Source organism: Sus scrofa, chromosome 3 (genome assembly GCF_054392235.1).
Source record: "Sus scrofa isolate SSC_HxYL_T2T_F1_AM1 chromosome 3, Sscrofa_HxYL_maternal_Yorkshire_Landrace_v2.0, whole genome shotgun sequence".
In the NCBI taxonomy this organism is placed as follows: Eukaryota; Metazoa; Chordata; class Mammalia; order Artiodactyla; family Suidae; genus Sus; species Sus scrofa.
Window position 1 is genome coordinate 119,077,028 of NC_139385.1, and position 23,097 is coordinate 119,100,124.

The 23,097-nt window shown below is 41.3% G+C and overlaps 1 protein-coding gene across 4 annotated transcripts in view; it reads right to left on the reverse strand.

Annotated features, from left to right (window-relative positions):
• TTC27 (tetratricopeptide repeat domain 27) overlaps positions 1–23,097 on the reverse strand; it is a 177,001-nt gene that overhangs the window by 39,908 nt on the left and 113,996 nt on the right. For all 4 annotated transcript variants that reach the window (XR_014842314.1, XR_014842315.1, XR_014842316.1 and 1 more), the window contains exon 13: positions 10,019–10,246. Coding sequence is in view for 1 of the 4 variants with exons in the window: in XM_021087655.2 (XP_020943314.2) it covers positions 10,019–10,246 (228 nt within the window). In the remaining 3 variants the exon portion in view is untranslated. The remainder of the gene's footprint in view (positions 1–10,018; positions 10,247–23,097) is intronic.

The following is a 23,097-nucleotide window of genomic DNA, read 5'->3' on the forward strand; positions in this document are numbered from 1 at the left end:
CCTATAAGATAATTATGTAAGGTGAGAGAAGGGTTAACTAATGCTAATGAGGTAATCATTTCACAATATATACATGTACCAAATTTCATCATGTATACAATCTCATGGTACACTTTAGGCTGACACAATGTTAGATGTCAATTATATCTCAAAAGCTGGGAAATTTTTTTAATGTATTGAGATAACTGGTAAGCTCAGAGCAACTTCTGCTACAGAGGATATTCTTAATTCTAGTTTTGTTAATATTAAAGCTTATAAATATTTTTCTTAGGTATTGCCTTTTGGCCTCCATTTAAAGTACCTTATTTCTGGAGTTCCCATTGTGGGTCAGTGGTTAATGAATCCGACCAGGAACCATGAGGTTGCGAGTTCGATCCCTGACCTTGCTCAGTGGGTTAAGAATCCGGCGTTGCCGTGAGCTGTAGTGCAGGTTGCAGACGCGGCTCGGATCCTGCGTTGCTGTGGCTCTGGTGTAGGCCAGTGGCTATGGCTCCAATTCGACACCTAGCCTGGGAACCTCCATATGCCGAGGGAAGCAATCCTAGAAAAAAAGACAAAAAATTATAATAATAAAGTACCTTATTTCAACAAATACTTGCGTGTGTGTGTGTCTTTTTAGGGCCGCACTCGTTTCCTCTGATCCACGACGAGAACTCCATCAACAAATACTTTTAAAGGGACAAAACTCATCAAACAAGTTGTCTCTATGATTCTCTGTGTCACCAAACTTAGACAATGATAAAGTATAGGCCTTCTCAATTACATTCTATTTCTATTCTAAAACAGAATATAAATTATTCAAGTAAAATCAAAAGCTCTGTCAAAAGCTTCTGGCAAATTATTATCAGTGTTTTAAATACGATAGTACTTTCTTTTTGCTACTGTAGTTGATATAATTGAAACTTTTTTAATGATTTTTATTTTTTCCATTATAGTTGATTTCCAGGAAATTTTTGTAATGAAAAGTTAAAAGATTTCTCCTAGGCAGACGCTACAGACAGAACTCTATCCCTCTCAAAATTTGTACGTTGAAGCCCAACTCCCAATGTGACTAAATCTGGAGATATGGCATTTAGGGAGATAATTAAGGTTCAATGATGCCATAATGGTGGGCCCTAATCCAATAGAACTAATGTCTTTTCTTTTTTTTGTCTTTTTGCCTTTTCTTGGGCCGCTCCTGCGGCATATGGAGGTTCCCAGGCTAGGGGTCGAATCGGAGCCGTAACCACCAGCCTACACCAGAGCCATAGCAATGCGGGATCTGAGCCGCATCTGCAACCTACACCACAGCTCACGGCAACGCCGGGTCCTTAACCCACTGAGCAAGGCCAGGGACCGAACCCGCAACCTCATGGTTCCTAGTCAGATTCGTTAACCACTGCGCCACAATAAGAACTCCAGGACTAATGTCTTTTGAAGAAGAAAAGATACCAGAGGTCCCTCTATATGCACACAGAGAAAAGGCCAGGTGAGGAAACAGTGAGAAGGCAGCCATCTAAAAGCCAGGAAGAGACCTCACCAGAAATCAAGCCTGCAGGCACCCTGACCCTGGACTTCTGGCTTCCAGAACTGGGAAAAAATTCATTTCCACAGTCATTTAAACCACCCAGTCCATAGTATTTTGTTATGGCAGCCCTTAGCAAACTAATACAACAGGGATAGTCACAAGTGTAATTATATATTTTAAATCCTGTACATCATTTGAACTCTCATTGTTCCTCTTCAAGATAAATTTCGATGTCTTCCTGTTTGAAAGTTTGCTTTCAATAATTAAAACTTGCTAGAAGATTTAAAGGCTGAAAGTTTTTTGAACTCCATTAATTGAATACATAAAAGATTTCCAAATAATTTTGAACACAACATAGCTAAAATGCAAAAGACTTCTTTGTTTAAAAAAAGCTCCCATCATTACAGGACACTTAAATTGATTTATAAGAAAACTTCAGGAATTCCCTTGTGGTGTGGCGTGTTAAGGACCTGGTGTTGCCATGGAAGTAGATCAGGTTGTCGCTGCTGTGGTTCCTGGCCCGGGGACCTCTGTATGCTACAGGTACAGCCAAAAAAACAAAAAACTTCAAAATTACAAACATTTTTTTTTTTAAAGTCCATTAAATGATAGCAAAAAGAGAAAGCATATTCCACAGTCCACATCAGAGGAATTTCAATTCAATATCAGACACTATCACATCAGACATCACAAGAATTCTGAAATTCAACTACCCAAACAGTGTGTACGAAAACATCTGAAATTGACAACAGCTAGTTTTTATTTCCACTGGTGGAAGCTTGTTTGGAACACATTATGTCTACTATTACAACCAATTCCAAGTACATTTCTGCTCCACTGGTTCTCTTAATGCAGAAAGAGCATTCTTTTTACCATGTTGCCATGCTCCGCCGAAATCTGTATCCTTATCATCATCACTAAAAGACATATACTGTTACCTTCAATGTTTAACTTTTTAACTGAATTTACAATGGCATTAGAGTAAATTTCCAAAAATTTTATTCTGAATCCACTAATTAGGTGAAAAAAATTAAACCATTATAAGAACCAGATTAATGCGTTTTGTACTTGAAGCATCTGATGTCACTAATATAAAACCGGCAAATTCAACCGTTAGTGAACTTTTGCTAAAAGAGCTAGCACATTAACAACTATGATCTCACTTTTTATACATGCACAAGAAAATGCGGTATCGACTAATTTTCTAAACAAATTCTGCTTGTTTTCCTTTGCACTAGATAAAAAGTGCAATCTCACAGAATGACATGAAAATATACCTCCTACAGCTGCATAATACATCATTATCTTCGCAAATGCTCCATATATATATATATATATATATACACATATATGCTAATGTTTCTCCAGAAGACTTGAGTCTTCTGGTTTTCATGTGATTAGTGATATGATTACGGCTCCTGAGGTGGAATGTAAATAGCAACCACATTTTGTTCAAGTTACACATTCACTCTCTTGACAAGTGAAAACTGAGTTCTTAATTGTTCTCTAAAAACACACTTTTAAAATGTGTTTGCTTTCTGGAGATGATTACTGCCAAAAGGGTTTATTATAAACTATACAGAAAGTTACTAAGTAATATAATATGGAAATAGTGGTACATTTAGACCCTTCAATAAGTGACCCAATCCCTGTAGCAAGAGAATTCAGACAGTCCTTCATGTGCTTTTATTTCTGGCAGGATCGCTCTGCCTCCACTCCCCATACATCTAGCTTACAACTCCCCACATTTCCCACTAATCCTGCCAACTGGTAGCCAGGCAACGTCATGCGTGTCCCAGGGCTGCGGCTTGGCACCAACATCTGATATATACCAAGGGGCTTACAGAGACACTGGCTCAAACAATTCTTCTACTACCACCCAAGACCTGAAGAGGCTGGCCATCCTCAGCCACTCAGAGCAGCACACACAGCTGGTTTTAGCAGCAAGCATCCCGCACACTCTCTTTCAAAGGCCCATATTAGTTAAGTTGCATCTGGAAAGGGCTGGGAGGAAAGAGACAGGCACCTACTGGCCCTCTTCCAGATTTTAGTACATAAAGTAGGAGCTCCATCCATTGCAAATGCATTAAACACAGCATTAAACAAGGCCATGGCAGAAGATGGAAATACAAAGTGGATGTCGGTGAAAACCCATTCCAACCTCTTTTGATGTTAACTATTAATAAGAGCACTTCATTTACAAATTTAAAATCTGGGACAAATGTTAAACTGGATGGGTTATCAGGATAACAGGCATAAACTGGGAGGGCCACTGATGCTGAGTGAACTCGCAAATCTTTGTCTTTCTTCATGCTCCTCCTACCTGTGAAGCCAGTTCCATTCCGGCACATCTACTCACTTCCCATCAATCAGCAACCATCTCCGCTAACTCCATCCCATCTCTGGTTCCATCAGTCCACAGTGGCCCTTACCTCCTTTCAATTCCTATAGCCCTTCTGCCTAAACATAGGTCTTTGGAGATTACCCCCCCCCCCACACACACACAGATATAATCTCCAAATTATACACATATATATATATACACACACACACACATATATATGCCAGTAATATAAACTCACGAGGGTGAGTGACCAGTTAATTGAGGGGGAAACTTAAAGAAAATTAAAAATTTTAAAGGAGGTAAGGGCGAACTCGATATAAGGAAAAGAATACAGTATGTGTGTCGAGGGAGGGGTAGAAAAGTGATAGGAAGTGACATTTTCCTTTTTCAGGGCTACACATAACTAGTTTGATATCTGAGCAATTTGTTTTTACTTTTTTCATAAACATAAGGGGCAATGAGAATAATAAATAACCACCTAAGAGTAGACGTAAGGATTTATGTTTTAATTCTGGTCCTGAGTCTATGAAATCCTGCTTGGGAGGTTTGGTGACCATTTCCTCCCGCTTTCTTTATATTCCAACAGCCCACAAACCCCCAAAGTCTAAGGCTGAATTTTGGCAGTTTCAGAAGTTACTTAAGAAAGTGAAACGGGAAAGTGTAAGTGGGTGACAGCTAGCAACCTCAAGAGCACAAATGCACGTTAAATAGGTCTTCTGGTTCTCTAGCAAATGCACCAAAGACAACGCATTTAGTTTTTAGACCATTCCTTGGTTTAGACCTAAAACTCAAACACTCCTATTTTTATACCAATTTGATTTCAGGAAGCCATTACAATGCACAAAAGCCACTCAAATATCACTCTCATTTTGCCTGAATTTTGTTATGAAATCTAATTGGTTAGATATGTCTGGAAAAGGGGGGGTGGAATTTTTTTTATACTGTGTTTCTATTTTCCTTTCATTCCAAGACTTACAGGAGACAATGGCATGTAGGAACTCTCCTTCCTCAGAGACAGTTGAAACTTGGATCGCAAGTTACAATAAGTCTACGGGGTTCAAGTTTGCATCTTGTAGTGGTTCTGTACAACTGGAGCATCAAATGCCTGCATATTTTGGCATGGCTTGCAGCCTGCTTGAATTGAATCCATATGACAAACTGCAAAATAGCTTCAAATAACATCTGTTTGTACCGTGACGCTGCTTTGAGCGATTGTCATTTCTTGGTCTAAGCAATTAATTCAAAATTATATAATGAGATCATCAAGCCCTGTTAAGTCCTCCCTTGCAAATTCCCTTATTCCATCTCTCTTTTCCCGTCGCCTCCTCCCACACTGGTAACTGTCCTGCTAGACTACTGCTACAGTCTCCTAAGCCTGCCTACATCCAGAATCTCCCATGGCCATGGTGCTGCCAAAGTAATATTCCTAAATCACCTCCATGCACACGACATTCCTTCCTTGGAAACAAAGCCAAACACAGATCAACCCTTCAACGGCTCACTATTTGCTAAATAAAACATCAAAGCGTTCAGCTTTACATTCAAGACCTCCCATAATCTGGCTCCAGCAAAGCTTTCCCACTGGGACTTCGCCAATCCCTTTCACTCTTAAAAAAACTAGCCTATTCACCAATGCTATGTTCCACACACACACACCCGCCTTCCCCTTGTGTTTCTGGGACTGAGCTCATACCAGCCACCTGCCTGGAAAGCCCTCACCACTGTCCTCTCCCTGCCTTGGCTATCCACGTATCATGCATCCCTTAGAGTCAAATTGACCATCTTCTCCTCACTATCTTCCAAAGGCAGAAATGCTCTCTTTGGCCTCTATAAAACTAATCTGTTACAAATTACTCTCTGGGAATTTCCTTGATGCCTTGTACTGTTGGCTAGTCCTGAGTCCCATTCCCTAGATAGTAACAGAGGGTACAAACCAGGCCATCTAGGGACCTGCTGCCACTGACTCCTCCTCTGGTTCAGTGCTACATGCACAGCAGACAATTAATATACATTTGAATGAATAATTGGTTGAAGAGATGATATTATTTATTCACTCATTCAAAAATTATTTTTTAAAGACCCAAAATGTGCTAGGCACTGTTGTAGTCACTAGGGAAATGTAAATGAACCAGACAGATAAAAATTTCTGCCATCATGGGACTTACATTGTAGTAGAGGAGAAACAGATTTTCTTTTTATGTAAGCTATATATAATATTAGAAGATGCTAAGTGCTATGGAAAAAAATTAAGTAGGAAAGGAAAACAAGAAGTATAAGGTAGGGTGGAAAGTGGCGGTACGATTTTAAATAGAATAATCATGGAAGGCCTTTCTGAGAAAGTTACATCTGAGCCCAGATAAGAATGAGGTGATAGAACAAGGTATGCAGATATCTCGAAGAACATTCCAGGCAGAGGAACAGCAGTGCTAAAAGCCAGACGCAGAAATGCACTTGGATATTCAGGGAAGAACAAAGAGGCCATGTGGGTGAGCGAGGGGAAGAATGGGGGGACGAGGGGGAGAGAGGCAACAGGAGCTGGGCTTGGGCAAGCCAGGAGCACCAGTCAGGATCAATGGTTAGGATCACAGCAGAGGAGCAGAAGAGCGACACATTTGACTCGCGTGTAGAAGGACCCACGTGAATGTTCAGTGAGAAGAGGCAGACAGTAACAGGGACCGGGGCAGGAAGGCCAGTAAGGAGGTAATATATTAACTGGGTGAGAGATGATGGGGATTTGACCAGAATGGTGGCAGGTGGCAAGCAGTTGCCCGATTCTGGATGTATTTCGAAGAGAGCCCTAGGGTTTGCTGACAGATTAGATGTGAGGTATGAGGCGGAAAGGAATCAAGGATGACACCAAGACCAGATGGGCTGCATTTTATAGGGGTGGGGATGGCCCTGGGGGCAAAAGCTTTTAGGAAGGGAGGAAGAGTACATCAGATATTGGAAAGTTAGAATAACAAATGCGGACCCTTGCGACGCAGTTGGATACAGTTATCTAGGGTTCAGAGAAGACAGGACTGAAAATAAACTTCTGGGAGGTGTCAGCACACAGATGGTATCTGAAGCTATGGGACTAGATGAAATCGAGGGAGTGTAAAAGAGAGACAGACCAAAGACTAAGCCCTAGGAACCAACAAATCAGACCAAGAAGAAGCCAGCGAGGCAAGAGGAAAATAAGGCCGGATGGTGAGAAGAGGCTGTGTGATTGAGAAAATAATTCCTGTGTGTGGGGTATTGGGCATTGATTTAACCTAGACAATGGAGCCTAAGGGAGGAAGTCTCTTTTTGCTACTCCCTATGGCAACTGTAGTTGGGTAAACTAAGCAGAGGCTACAAGGATATGATACAGTTTTTCATAAGAGTAGAATTGTAGTAACACAATACGGAGTTCTTTTTTTTTTTATGTCTTTTTGCTATTTCTTGGGCCGCTCCCACGGCACATGGAGGTTCCCAGGCTAGGGGTCGAATCGGAGCTGTAGCCACCAGCCTATGCCAGAGCCACAGCAACGCAGGATCCGAGCCGTGTCTGCAACCTACACCACAGCTCACGGCAACGCCGAATCGTTAACCCACTGAGGAAGGCCAGGGGCCGAACCCGCAACCTCATGGTTCCTAGTCAGATTCATTAACCACTGCGCCACGACGAGAACTCCCAATACAGAGTTCTATTTTCCAAAAAAAAAAAAGAGAGAGAGAGAGTCGACTGTTAAGTTAGTACAGGGTTCTTCAACCCTGGCACTACTGACATTTTTGGCCACGTAATTCTTTGCCATGGAAGGCTGTGCTGAGCATCATGGGGTGTTTAGCAGCATCCGCAGTCTCTACCCACCAGATGTTAGTAGTGCACCCCTTCCCCTCTCCCCCACTGCCCCACTGCCAGAGCCCTGAGGACATGCTAAGTGAAATACGCCAGTCACAAAAGAACAAATACCGCATGTTTCCACTCATATGAGGTACTTACACGAGCAAATTCCTCAGACAGAAAATACAGTGGTTGTTAGGGACTAGAGTTGGGGCTTTTGTCCAGGGGCGGGGGGAGGAATAGAGAGCTATTATTTAATGGGTACAGAGTTCCAGTTTTGCTGGATGAAAAAACTCGTAAGAGATGGATGACTTTGGTCGCACAACAAAGTTAATGTCTTTAACACTACTGAACAGTATACTTAGAATGGTTAAGATGGAAATTCTGTGTTATGTGCTTTTTAACCACAATTTAAAAAAAAAAAAAAAAAGGGTGCAGGTTCTGGTGTCAGACTGTCTAGGTTCAAATACTGGAAAAATGCCTGATAAGGTACCTGGCTCATAGTAAGTGCTCAGGAAACATTCATAGCTGATTATAAATTAGTATCATAACTAGAATTATACCAAGTCAGCATGCACCCTTGTCAGAAGTACAGTTGACAGCTCTGTGTGACTTTGGTGATTGGGGAAGCAGTCATAAAAAAAAGTTTGATTACGAAAAAGAAATGGGAGTTCCCGTCATGGCACGGCGGAAACAAATCCAACTAGGAACCATGAGGTTGCGGGTTCGATCCCTGGCCTCGCTCAGTGGGTTAAGGATCCAGCATAGGTCACAGATGCGGCCCGGATCTGGCATTGCTGTGGCTGTGGTGTAGGCCGGCAGCAACAGCTCCAATTGGACCCCTAGCCTGGGAACCTCCATATGCCTGGGAACGTTTTGTCCTTTAGGGTATGGCTCTAAAAGGACAAAAGACAAAAAAAAAAAAATGACTAGGGGAGTTCCCACAGTGGCTCAGCAGTTAATGAACCCGACTGGCATCCATGAGGATATGGGTTCAATCCCTGTTCTCGCTCAGTGGGTTAAGGATCCAGCGTTGCCATGAGCTGTGGTACAGGTCAAAGATGAGGCTTGGATCCTGCGTTGCTATGGCTGTGGTATAGACCGGTGGCTATAGTTCCAATTGGACCCCTACCCTGGGAACCTCCATATGCCGAAGGTTCAGCCCTAAAAATATAAAAAAAAAAAAAAAAAAAAAAATGAGTTCCCATTGTGGCTTAGCAGGTTAAGAACCGGACTAATATCCATGAGAATGCAGGTTCAACCCCTGGCCTCACTCAGTAGGTTAAGGATCTGGCGTTGCCACAAGCTATGGTATATAGGCTGCAGATGCAGCTTGGGACTTCTGTGGCTATGGTGTAGGCTGGCAGCTGCAGCTCCAATTCAACCCCTAACCCAGGAACTTCCATATGCTGCAGGTGCAGCCCTAGAAAGATTAAAAAATAAATAATTTTTTTTAAATTTTTAGAAGTTCCCATTGTGGTGCAGTAGCAATGTACCCAACTATTATCCATGAGGATGCCAGTTTGATCCCTGTCGTCACTCAGTGGGTCAGGGATCCACAGGGTTGCTGTATGCTGTGGTGTAGGTCACAGAGAAGCAGCTCGGATCCCCTGTTGCTGTGGCTATGGTGTAGGCCTGCAACTGTAGCTCCAATTCCACCCCTAGCCTGGGAACTTCCATATGCCTCGAGTATGGCCCTAAAAAGCAAAAAAAAAAAAAGCTTAAAAAAATTTATTTAAATGACCATTTCTGGGAATAAAATCATCTTATGAATCTGATATCATTAAATACAAAATAAGTTGATCTCCTTTCCTTCAAAATTAGGTCCCCTCCTGTGAATTTATCTTGTCACTTATTTTAAAGATCCATACTCTTTTTGTATTATTTTTTCAAACATTTAAATATTTGTGTATATGTAAATAGATACTTTTTTTTTCCCTAAAATGATCAACTACTCATTCTATATGTTACCCTTCTTATGTAAAGGTTTTTCTTTCATTAATGACTTCAGTAATTACTTCAGGCTATACTGTCTATAATTTTGACCCTCATTCCCTTCCTTCCTGGCATATTGGCTCAAAATGGAACCTAATTTTAATAGCTGTATGTGCATCAAGGACAGTTAACAGAAAGAAATAACCAAATGAAACAGAAAACGGAATAACAGAAGCACAAGAGAAAATGAAGAAGAGAAAACCAACCTGCCCCTCTCAGTGACAAGCAAGGACATAAGAGACCAGGTTCTTAGCTCTGAGATGAGCTCACTGGTCCTTAGGACAGAAAGCGGGTACCCATTCAGCAAGAACCAAAATCAAAGAGAAGCAAGTGCTGAGAGCAGATGAGGCTTTATGAGTGGTCCGACCTGCATGGGATTAATCTTCACGGAGCGTTCGAAGCACTCCACGCATTCTTTGAACTCCTTGCTTCGCAGATGGAGGAGGCCTTTGGAGCGCTGGGCGCGAGCACTGCGGTGCCGAGAGAGTTCCCAGGCCTGGTCATAGTAAGAGTGATCTCGGAGGACATCGCCAAGCAAGCAGTATAGACTTGGCGTTTCTCGTTTCTCCAGCTCTTGCCTGAGGATTTCTTCTGCCTAGAAGTTACAACAGAAATAACTAAATTGCTGAAGAGTGCTGACGAATGGCTATTTCATAGCATATATACATCTTTTATCCCACATGATCCAAAGTTTTATTTTCAAAGTTTGAGATAACCAGCTAATTTCATACATCTAGTACACAGGCTGAACAAGAGAGGAACAACTGAAAAAAAATGTGGTACGAGTGAACAAGAAGTTAAGAGGTGACCACTGCTTCGCTGGCATCTGGAATCCCCAACAAAGGCACTGAGAGGCTGACTTCATGCTGTTGGGGGGACACATTTAGCTCCCCATTTCCCTGCTCCAGCTGTCACCACTGCGATTGTTTGTTAGAACAGAGCCTTTAATTCACCTCCACCCAATGGGAATGAAAATTATGTTTTCTCTTTTTAAAAATAGTATGCCTGGCGAGCCTGGGATGGCTGAAAAACTTATAAAAGAAAGAAGAGGGTACAATTTAATAGGCATTGCTAAACACCTACCTCTTCAACAAACTACTTCTTGCCTCAGAGAAAAAACCTGCCAACACAGCCAACACTATCTGCTGCCAGACAGTCCATTCACTTTAGAATTAAAGACCATCCTCGGAGTTCCCATCAAGGTTCAGTGGTTAACGAGCCCAACCAGGATCCTTGAGGACTTGGGTTTGATCCCTGGCCTTGCTCAGTGGGTTAAGGATTCGGCGTTGCTGTGAGCTGTGGTGTAGGCCGGCAGCTAAAGCTCCAATTCAACCCCTAGCCTGGGAATTTCCATATGCCGTGGGTGTGGCCCTAAAAAAAAAAAAGACCATCCTCAATACAAGGCTTGTGTCCACAAGGTGGATTCACCTCGTCGCCCGAGCGGATTCTGTGCTTGTTACAACTACTACCTCACCTCCCCCCCAACCATGTGTTCTATCCACCCTCCCCATCCCTGATGAATTTAAACAGAGAAGGAGAAGTGCAGCAGCAGCCCTACTTTCCATACTGACACCTTCATATAAACAGCAGTGGGGTCACCAAAGATGCCAAGACAGCTATGCCCACAATGGACACAAGTAAATAAGCAGGCAAGCCAAGACTGATGAGAAAGGACCCTATGACAACATAACAACTATATGCCATAATTCTTCCTCCCTAATCTTCCCCCAAATAAGTAATTATAACCATTTACCAGTTAACTGTATTCTGGGGGAAAAGGAATTCCTCATCTGTGCGTGTGTGTGCATGGAGGTTGAACCTACCCGTTTAAATTGAGCAGAACACAGAGGGGTGCTGGAAAATGTCACAGATTACTATAAACTTAATGCAATGGTGCTCTAATTATAGCTACTGTTCCAGACATGATTGCTTTACTGGAGCAAATCATCACAGCCCCTGACATATGCTAAGCAGGTACTGATACAGCAAATATGCTTTTCTCTTTCCAATAACCAGAGAACATCAGATGCAGGGGGCTTTCACTAGCACAGAGAGAAGGAGATATTCCCTATCTTTCCTCAGAGTTACATGGTCGTTGCCGTATAATTTAGCCGCAAGGACATGATTATCTCACCATCCCATTAGACCTCACCAGTCTTGATGATATCATGCTAATAAAACTTAAGAAACTAAAATAAAAAATTATGTGCCAATGTCAACCAAAAACCAACTGGAAATTAGACACGCTTGACACTGTAACTTGTTATTAGGAAAGTTTTCAGTTTATAAAAATTCATTTGATATGTTACCTCTAAGGAACTTATCTATTAAATAAAGCAAGGTATGTAAAATGTTTATGCGTTTCTAGTTATCTTTGTTCTTATATGGGCCCTAAGAATGCTTTGATATAGAAACCTCTTTTGAAGAAACTATAAGTTTCCCTCCAATCGGAAACTCTTCTTTACCTTTATAACACAATCTTTAAAATACTCTGGACCCATTAGTAGTTTGGCACTTTCCAAATAAGGTAGCCCCCAAGTAAGAGATGTAAATCATTGCATAGTCCTAAGTCCTAGATTATGCCATGTCAACCTGCTTAAGCTGGGAACTCTGTTTCCTAAATCCTTTTCCCTTCTGATTTCACGTCAGAGTTGGTCCAAAGGGAAACTCGCTACAGATTTCAAAGGCAGAAGTAAAGCAACAAACACCCTTTACTCTTGTAAGGCTGTCATGGTTAAATATGGCATCAAACCAGGTGCAGAGATGTCTTGCAGATCCCAACTTGACCTTGCTCTATGTGTCCAGCTGGTCTTTCACTTGCTGACCCTGTCAACCAACAGCAACCTCAGGCCCACCGTCAGACTTTTCACTACAGACCCACAGAGCTGGTAGCTACATAGACACAACAGCTTTCCACCGACCTCTCCACAAGTTCCTTCTTCAGAAGTAACTGGCTTCTCAGATTTCCCTGTAAGTTCTGACTTACCCACTTGTGCCAATGCTTCAAGTGGATTGGCAAATAAGTGTTTCTCTGATCTCTTTTACTCTCTCTTCTACATCTTCACCTCCTTTCTTACATTTGTATAATACCTAAATCTTTTAGAAAATCTCTTATTCTCCCAAATACTCAAAGTGGCTCTGCTTTCATAGGCAAAACCTGAATGATACAATCTTTTCTTTTTCATTTTTGCTTTTTATTTATTTTTTTTTTTTTAGGGCTACACCCACAGCATATGGAGGTTCCCAGGCTAGCGGTCGAATCAGAGCTATAACCACTGGCCTACACCACAACCACAGCAATGCCAGATCCTTAACCCACTGAGCAAGCCCAGGGATCGAACCTGCATCCTCATGGATACTAATCAGATTCATTTCCACTGGGCCACAACGGGAATTCATTTTTGCTTTTTAAACTTTTCCTATTCCACAGGTGGACATCAGTAAAAATGGTGGTATACGGAGTTTCTTGGTGGCCTAGTGGTTAAGGATCCCACAATATCACTGAGGTGGCCTGGGTCCCTCTTCTGCCATAGGTTCAATCCCTGGCCTGGGAATTTCACATGCCATGGACACAGCCCCACCCCCCTAAAAGAGGTGATAAAAAGACTTCTAAAAATTCCCTGCAGCATAAAAGCAACAAGAAAATTGGCAAAAGGTGTTAGAATCAACTCTGTCGGAACACTAAAAATTAACCAAAGATCTGAAATAATCCAGGGAGTATTCATGTAATAAAAATAATGAAACCTTGGTAAGAACAACAAACTTTGTGTCATTTTAACATGCGCCATTCCTATTCTCTTCTCCAGCTCTGCAATGGCCTTGAAAACCAATAGCATGTTATCATAGTGAAAATTAGCAGCCAGGCATCCATCAGAGGGGACAAAATAGGTTCAGGACTTCTCTGAAGTCTTGTTCATAGAAAACTGTCTGTTGGTTCCCTGGAAAAAGGCAACATGCAAAGCTGTCTTTATTTAACCTAACTCTGAGTTTGCCCAGTGAAAATTCTTTGTGAAAAATAATTAGAGACAACTGATTAATTTTGCAACTTCATGAGGTGGTAAATAATAGCTGGGGCAAACAATAGGCTCACGAAAACACTTAAAAGGAAAATAAAGGATGCGATACATACACATAAGGGCTTTGAAAAACTCCAACATACTGATGAGAATCTAGAAGTTCATGCATGTGTAGGGCTGTGCACATGATCAGGGTAGACCTGAAAAGGCCCTATACTCTCACTTCAGGATGACCTGAGGCTTTGCATAGGTAGTTAGTGAAAGCTAAAGCCAAGCTGTCAATTGCCTGGCCAAGTGTTGAAAGCATGCCCCAAACACACACACACACACACACACACACACACACACACACACAGCCCACCAGCAAAGAGTGGGAGACTTGTTAATTTAGGCATTTAAAGAATTTTCCGCCCAATCATTAGCTGACCATTAAACTAACCAACCTGAGACTACACAAAGAAACAGGAAGTGCAGTCTTTACATATGAAAAAAAGAATGAGTAGAAACCATCCTTAAGACTGCCCAGATGATGGACTTAATAGACACTTAAAATCTGCTATTTTAAATAATCCCTAGTACAAGGACTAGGAAAGTAACTCATTAAAAACAGTAAAAGAAATGACAAAGCAATCAGACTAGAATACTAGAAAATAGTCATTTAGCCAAAAAGAAGGCAGTAAAGAGAAAATAAAAAAGACATAAGACATAGAAAACAACAAAATGACCAACATACATCCTACATTATCAGTAATTAAATGGAGCATGACAAAGTGAGAAAAAAGAATGTATACATGTATGTGTAACTGGGTCACCATGCTGTACAGTAGAAAAAAAAATAATGTATTGGGGAAATAAAAAATAAATAAATAAATAAAACCCTTTGAACACTGAAAAAAAAAAGACTCCAATCAAAGGCAGAGATTGGCAGAAAGGATTTTAAAATTATGATTCGGAGTTCCCGTCGTGGCGCAGTGGTTAACGAATCTGACTAGGAACCATGAGGTTGCGAGTTCCGTCCCTGCCCTTGCTCAGTGGGTTAAGGATCTGGCGTTGCTGTGAGCTGTGGTGTAGGTTGCAGACGCGGCTCAGATCCCGCGTTGCTGTGGCTCTGGTGTAGGCCGGTGGCTACAGCTCCAATTAGACCCCTAGCCTGGGAACCTCCATATGCCGCGGGAGCGGCCCAAGAAATAGCAAAAAAAAAAAGACAAATAAATAAATAAATAATAAATAAAATAAAATTATGATTCAACTAAATGTTTTCTGTAAGAGACATACTTTATAATCAGACACGCAAATAGTTTGAAAATTTAAAAAGGGGGGGGGCAAGGGAAGAAGACACATCATATAAAACTGCAACCAAAAGACAGCTGGAACTAATATAAGGCAAAACATACCTTAAGATAAAAATCATTAATGCGGAGTTCCCGTCGTTGCTCAGTGGTAAATGACCCCAACTAGCATCCACGAGGATGCAGATTCAATCCCTGGCCTCACTCAGCGGGTTAAGGATCCAGCGTTGCTGTGGCTGGGTGTAGGCCAGCAGCTACAACTCTGATTGAACCCCTGGCCTGGGAACTTCCATATGCCATGGGTGTGGCCCTAAAAGACAAACAAAACAAAACAAAAAAATCATTAATAGGACAAAGAAAGGCATATTTTAATGATAAACATCACTCTATCAAGCAGTATTTCAGTCACAAGTATATATTCACCTAACAAGTGAGCCCCAAATTACATGAAGTAAAAACTGACAGATCTGAAGAGAGAAATACATAATTCAACAATAATATCTGGAGACTTCAATACCCAACTTTAAAAAAATTTTTTTCATTACAGTTGATCTACAATGTTCTGTCAATTTCTGCTGTACAGCAAAGTGACCCATATACACACACACACACACACACACACACACACACACACACATTTTTCTCATATTATCTTCTATCATGTTCTATCACAAGTGACTGGATATAGCTCCCTGTGCTATACAGCAGGACCTCATTGCTTATCCATTCTAAAGGTAATAGTTTGCATCTACTAACCCCAAACTCCCGGTCCATCCCACTCCCTCCTTCTCCCCTATGGCCACAAGTCTGTTCTGTATGCCTGTGACTCTGTTTTTGTTCTGTAGATAGGTTCATCTGTGCCATATTTTAGATTCCACATATAAGAGATATCATATGGTATTTGTCTCTTTCTGACTTTTCAATAGCCAACTTTCAATAATGAATAGAACGATTATACCAAAGATATAATTGAACTGTAATCAGGAAAACCTTCACATTTGGAAATGCTAAGGCGCTGATGATTTCAAATACTTCCTCCACTAACTTAAACCCACCTAAACTTTTTTTTTTTTTTTGGTCTTTTTGCTATTTCTTGGGCCGCTCCCGCAGCATATGGAGGTTCCCAGGCTAGGAGTCAAATTGGAGCTGCAGCCTCCGGCCTATGCCAGAGCCACAGTAACACGGGATCCGAGCCGTGTCTGCAACCTACACCACAGCTCACGGCAACGCCAGATCATTAAGCCACTGAGCAAGGGCAGGGACCGAACCCGCGACCTCATGGTCCCTATCAGATTCGTTAACCACTGCGCCACGACGGGAACTCCCCACCTAAACTTTTGTAAGAATGAGGAACATAGTGTATGGTATGCAATTTCTTTTTACCAAATAATATCCATTCAGAGTATTTTATTCACTGGAAGATGTTTCTGGATGGCCAGAGTGGGGCAACTTCCTAAAGGTGAGAAATACTACAGCAGTGATCCTGCTTGGTCTAAATTGGCCTCTTCTGTCCTCAAATTCCTATCCCACATTTTTCTGCAGATAAGTCAACTCATTCTCCTTGAGAGCTTACACCTCTCCCTCCTGCCAACAGACTTATCTTTCCCAAGGGCAATGTTTGCAGGCCATTTATTTTCTTTCTTCAATTAGTCATATTGCATTCCTCAGTCGTCCTCACTCTTTCCAAAATGTTCTATTTTGTCTTCCCTCCTCCACTTACCCATTCAATTTACATAATTTATTACCAAATAAAGAACTACAAAAGATGTGCCCAGTGAACATAAATAAAGCACAAGGGTTGGTAATATCACTTCTGCAATATCAAAATGTGGGTGGTCAAAAATCTTCACAGAATGTGAAAAACTTTGGTATTTCTGGCTATGAGTTGCTACTTCCCTACAGGAAAACACAGATGTACGTTCTCACATGCTACAAGAAATTTGTCATCTTTATGTCTACTAAGTAGGATAAAAATACATTCCCAAACATGCAAGGCATACTTAAAACGGCAAATGGCTGCAATGAACCTGGGGTGCCTACAGGAAACCCCAAAGACCATTGCCCTACCCACACATATATACATATCTTACATATAAATTTTACTGTGTAATTCCGCACAACTAGTTAGTCTTAACACAACTTTATAGCTATAACTACACACAGTGCATCTCAGTATAATATTAAGTCAGCCAAGACTTAGACAGAACCTTATGAATTATGGCTAGAATAACACTCTCCTCACCTACCAAGGAAACCTGCACTGCTCAGTGCAAGGGACACACACTCAAGTGCCCAAAGACGCTTGCCAATTATTGAGAATGATTACAGTAGGCGGGTGAGCGAGTATGCAAAGGAAAGAGCTACTCCTCAACTCTAGCCAGTTAGCACAACGATGTGGGAATTTGTTCCAACATTTCTACATGGTTTCATTCTTTAAGAGAGGCCAAGAAATCTAGATTTTTAGATGAAATCGCCTGAAAAGGTTTACTCATTTTTTTTTCCAAACACTATGTAAGCCAAACAAAACACCTCTTGCAACTTCAGATTTTTTTTTTTTTTTTTTTTTTATTTATTTTTGGTCTTTTTAGCTATTTCTTGGGCCGTTCCCACGGCATGTGGAGGTTCCCAGGCTAGGGGTCGAATCGGAGCTATAGCCACTGGCCTACGCCAGAGCCAGAGCAACGCGGGATCCAAGCCGCGTCTGCAATCTACACCACAGCTCACAGCAATGCCGGATCGTTAACCCACTGAGCAAGGCCAGGGACCGAACCCGCAACCTCATGGTTCCTGGTCGGATTCGTTAACCACTGCGCCACGACAGGAACTCCGCAAATTCAGATTTAGAACATTAAACTCCCACCATATAGTGGACATCAGTGGCTCTTTTTCCTGCTCAGCATCCATTCTCTGATCCTCTGATTACAGAACTCTTCGCTGAGAAGAAAACAGTCCATGCAGCTCGGGGAAGGCCTATCAGAGGCAAGGGCATGTGTTCAGGACCTTTCTGTTAAAGCCATGGAACAGACTGTATTTTTCCACTGGGATTACGAAACTTGTGCTTCCAGGGGCCATCATGTCTGGCTCTTGGAGAGATGACATCATCTCAGCCCTTGGATACAGCTATCATGAAGGGTCTATTAGAATTTTCAGTTGCATTAACCAATAAATTCCTTTTTTTTTTTTTTTTTTTTTGCCTAAGCTAGTATACGCTGATTCTCTTACAACCAAAAGAGGCCTAACACGTCCCTAGAAAACCATATTGCATAAATCATTTTATAGACTTCTGACTATAAGAAAATCTGTGAGAATGTAGGTGCCTTTAGTCATAAAGGCAGTTCAAATATTGGTTCTACTACTTACTAAAAACATGACTGTGAGTATGTTAGCTAATATTTTGAGAGTTTGTTCTTCATTTGCATATTACCGTCAAGATTAGATGTGAAATGTCCCTAGTATTTTATCAGGTACACATGGTAAGCCCTAAACTAATGTTTATGTTCTTCTCAAGTCCTCCCATCCAAAAACCAGACTGAAAAGTAAGATGCCTGAGTGAGGCTTCTTACTCAGAAGGAAGCGAATTAAAACAGCTTCCAGAAACACTGAATTTTTCAACAAATAATCACACTAGTCACCTCTACACAGTTTCTCCAAAGACAGAAAAATTGGGAGTTCCTGCTGTGGCTCAGTGGGTTAAGAATCCAGTGCTGTCTCTCTGAAGATGTGGGTTTGATCCCTGGCCTCACTTAGTGGGTTAAGGATCCAGCATTGCCACAAGTTGCTGTATAGGTCGTGGATGGGGCTCAGATCTGGTGTTGCTATAGCTGTGGCCCCCAGCCCAGGAACTTCCATATGCTGTAAATGCAGCCATTAAAAAAGAAGAAGAAGAAAAGAAAAAGAAAAATTGTTGCTGTCAACTATTAAGTAGGTGATTATGTAACTGAGGCTAATAGGACTGGAAGAAGTGAGGTCAAAGGGAAAAACTACTGATGCTACAAGGTTAGAGCTAAATTTTTCCACATAAGGCTCATGTCAACCAAACATCAGTTCTTTTTGAAAATGTGCAGATCCACAGGAAGAGGCCCTAGAGAGCTCAGAAAAAGAATCTCAGCAAAAGATACAAACCAAGTGGGCTATTGCTTTATAGAAGGAGAACAGAGGGAGAAATATTTAGCTGGATATATGGCCAAATAGAATTTGGAAACTACACACTTCCATCCTAAAATCTGTAACACTGTACTAAAATATTTTGCTCAGGTATATCTGCACTATGCGACTACAAGTTCCTTGGAGGTCAATTTTTCTTCTCATCATTGTAATACCATTGCCCAGCTCACAGCAGGTACTATGTAAATGCTGGATGAATTCAACCGAAACTGACACAAGTCACAAAGGGCTTCAGATTCTAAATGGAGATGTCAAAGATTCTCATTGAGAACAAAGGGATAACACGTTGGAGACACGCTCTGGCTGACAGCAACACTGAGAATGAAGTTAGGACTGATCTAACAAGTGAGTCCAAGCAAACAGAGAGTCATACATCAGAATCAGAATCTCGCAGGCCTTCCTCCCCCAAGTGATCACACTTAAGAAGTGACTCTCCTTAGGACTAAAAATATCAAGAAGTAAAACTGAGAGCCTGAGTTCTCTATCCTGGTGATGTGCCTTTGTATCAAACAGTCCAGTGCTGAGGAGTTCCCTGGCGGCCTAGCAGCTAGGGATTAGGCATTGTCACTGCCGTGGCTTGGGTTCAATCCCTGTCCCAGGAACAGCATTTAAAAAAAAAAAAAAGGTAACTGAGAACTTCAGACACACGCAAACCAAAAGTTCATATAATGACAAAAATGCCATATTGGGACTCATATTGATGATGATCTATTTTTCTGTAAGCTGTTACATGGATATCCGAGGTTTAAGGGAGGACCCTATCCTAAGCACACTGGGATTCCAGAAAGCACTCGGTTAGACCGAAGGCCCTGGGTTTGGGGTAAAGAATATGGGTGAAAGTTAACTTCAGTCTCTGGTGAAAAGAGAAAGAAAAAGTTTCAGGAAAATTATTCATACTTGAGTCAGAAAGAATTATCAAAACAAACTGCCCTTCTTGGCTGTGATTTGTGCCTTGATTTTGTGAATGAGTAGAAGGAAAGAAAAAAGCTAATGTGTGATAAGAGGGGCCCCCATCTGGTCAGTACACAGGGATGGGGAACTGGCAGACCAAAAGCTACAGGAAGCTCTCCTGGCAAAAAAAAAAAAAAAAAAAAAAAAAAAAAAAAAAGAAGGTGGGGAAATGAGCTCTAGACCCAGAGACCACAGTGATATAACGAGGGCCTCGGGGGGTTACAGAAGACAGAATCAGGCTTGACCACTAGACCTTTGCTCCAGGGAGACAAAAAAAATGGCAGGCTAAGAATTTAAGGGCATGCTGTTAGTCAGATTTGTCCTCCTGACAATAACTTCAGGTTTAAAAAAAAATGTATGTATGTGGGGGAGGTGGGGGGCGTGTATGGGGGGGGGCACGTGTGTCTTGTGCACACAACTCAACTTCGGGCATAATGTAATTCAGTCTTTCCCTCCAAAGCACAGCAGGAAATGGATTCTAATTTTCACTATTGTAGAGACTGGTTCTCAAAAACAGGGAGATGGACCCCTGGGAAGGAGCTCTACTGTCCTTGACACAGGAACAAGGACAACAGGGCAGAACTAAGAGAGCGTACCTTATACTTTTATGGCTGCTGTGGACAATACTTCTAGCAGAAAGGCAGGTTACTCCTAGCCTACATTCTTGTTCTGTGAGCAGCAACTGAGAGGTGCAAAGTGCGAAACACCTCACGTTACCCCAGTCACTGACTCCCCTCTCCTGCGGGGTGACGCCTATCCTATTCACTCTCCCTAATTGCTTTATACATTTATGTCTGTGATTACACCATGCTCGGGCTTGATTTTTCAAAGGGTATCTGCCAACAGAAATACTCCAAGTCCAAGACAGAATAATTAAAAACAGGCCTCGCTATCCAATTAGCTGATCATCTCCTTGTATCACCAAGTTATCAAGTATTTTCAGTTGTTTTGCCTACTTTTCTCATTCAAGTGAACACAACAGATTTTAATTTAGAAACTGGCCATCAAATTTTAAGGGATTAACAGTGACCAGGATGGGAGACACATGTTGGGGAGAGTCTGAGCTCAGATTTCAAAATCTGCCGCTTACGAGGGCTAATCAGCAAAGTGGCCAAAACAATTCCTACTTTGAGGGTTGTTACAAACATTAAATGACAACGACAAAATAATTCTATAAAGAATATAGTACATAGGAGGCTCTCAAAAACTGTATTACATAATAATAACATGTTCACAGTGTCCTAGCATCTACTGAGCAAAAATAAAGTTTCTTAAAGGCTCCTATTTCTACTCCTAAAATGAAAAGGTTTGAAATGGGAGGAGAGAGATCTCATAATTTGTTTTTGGAGAGAAAACATATCCAGGAGTTGGAGGTTTTAACTTTCCCCACATGTAAAGTCCATTAGGTGTGTCTACCTGGAGATTTGCTTCATGACTAACTATTTTGTGAATGTCTACTTGTCATGCACTCAGCAAATATATCTGAGTTCTCCCTATGTGCCAGGCCTGTGCTAGGTGTTGGGGAGGTAGCTGTAAATAACATAGACACAAGCGTGGTTCTTAAACAGCTCACATCTTAGCAGGGGAACTAAGCCAGCACATGGAAGACAAGAGTAGTGCTGGGTATTAAAGATGTACACAGGAGAACTCCCCACATCTGGGAGGGAGGTTTCAGGGAAAGCTCACTGCAAGAAGGAATCACCGAGGAGAAGTCTAAAGAATAAGGAGTTAGCTGAAGGAGGACAAGTGCTAGGTCGATAATAGCATGTGCAAAGGTCCTGAGGTCAAATGATGCTCCAAAGTCAGGAATTACAAGTAGTTTAAACCTGCCAGAACTTTGGGCACAACCTGGATGAGTGAGTACAATGGGAGACAAAGCAGAGATAAAAGTGCAGGGAGACAATGCAGTTAGCAATGTAAGCAGGAGTCAGATTGTGCAGTGAAGACCCTTCATGCTGAAGAGCTCTGACTTAATCCTGGAGACACAGTGAAGTTACTGACAGGTGGGAACAACATGATCAGATTTGCCTTTTAGGAAGCTTGCTCTGACTGTAGTGTGAGAAAAGAATACGTGGGAAATCTCTTAAATCATATAAAGAAACTCTTAGAAGAAAAAAAACCCAGACGGTCAAAGCTAAAAGAATCTCAGCTGTTTTAGAAATAAAAGATTTACTTGCAATTGAAAGGAAAAAAATTTAAAGCCCAAGGGACTGCAATGATCTGTAGATGTAGCAGAATAAAGGATAAGGCTATGCATCTCAGTTAAGTCCTGTTTCCTAGAAACAAGAGAAAATAAGAGTGGTCCCAACCTGAATCTATTTCTATAATTCCTACCCTCTCCAGGTCTCCTGGCAGCTCATGCCTACTTGGTCTTTGTCTTTTCATTTATGGACCAAATCTGCTCAACAAAATAAGAATTTTGTTATAGAATAGGCTTGGGGAAACTGCAATAAGTGTGCCAGGTAGTTTTAAGAAATTAAATGTTAATACATGAAAACAAACTCTGACCCCAAGGTCAAGCAAAACCAATCTTAGCTATTTTGCCAATGGTCATTAAATAACCAGAATTTCTGTAGATAGTTTCTAAATTAGAAAGTTTGAGATCTTATTAGTGGGGTGCAAACATGAGCACCAGAGCACAGCAATTAGATACTTTTCCGAATTTGTCTTTTAAAATAAATTATTTCATTAAGTACTAAATGCAAGGATTAAAATTTCACGAACTTCGAGTTAAATCAAAATGTGGTGACAACTACTGGCATGTGACCAAATACGAAAAGAATCTCAGCTATTTTAGACATAAAACATTTGCTTCCAACCTGAAGCAAAACTTTTCAGGGTCTATGATTAAAATGATCTGCAAACATAGCATAAGAAAAACAGGTAAGGGAAGTCTTTTATGTGGCAAACAAAAAGCTAAAATCAATCTTTTAAATCAAGATCTGAGGGATGTTTGGCTGTAACTCACAAAAGATTTGAGACAAAGTAAATGACTATACATTCCTAAAAATTAAAACATGCACGTT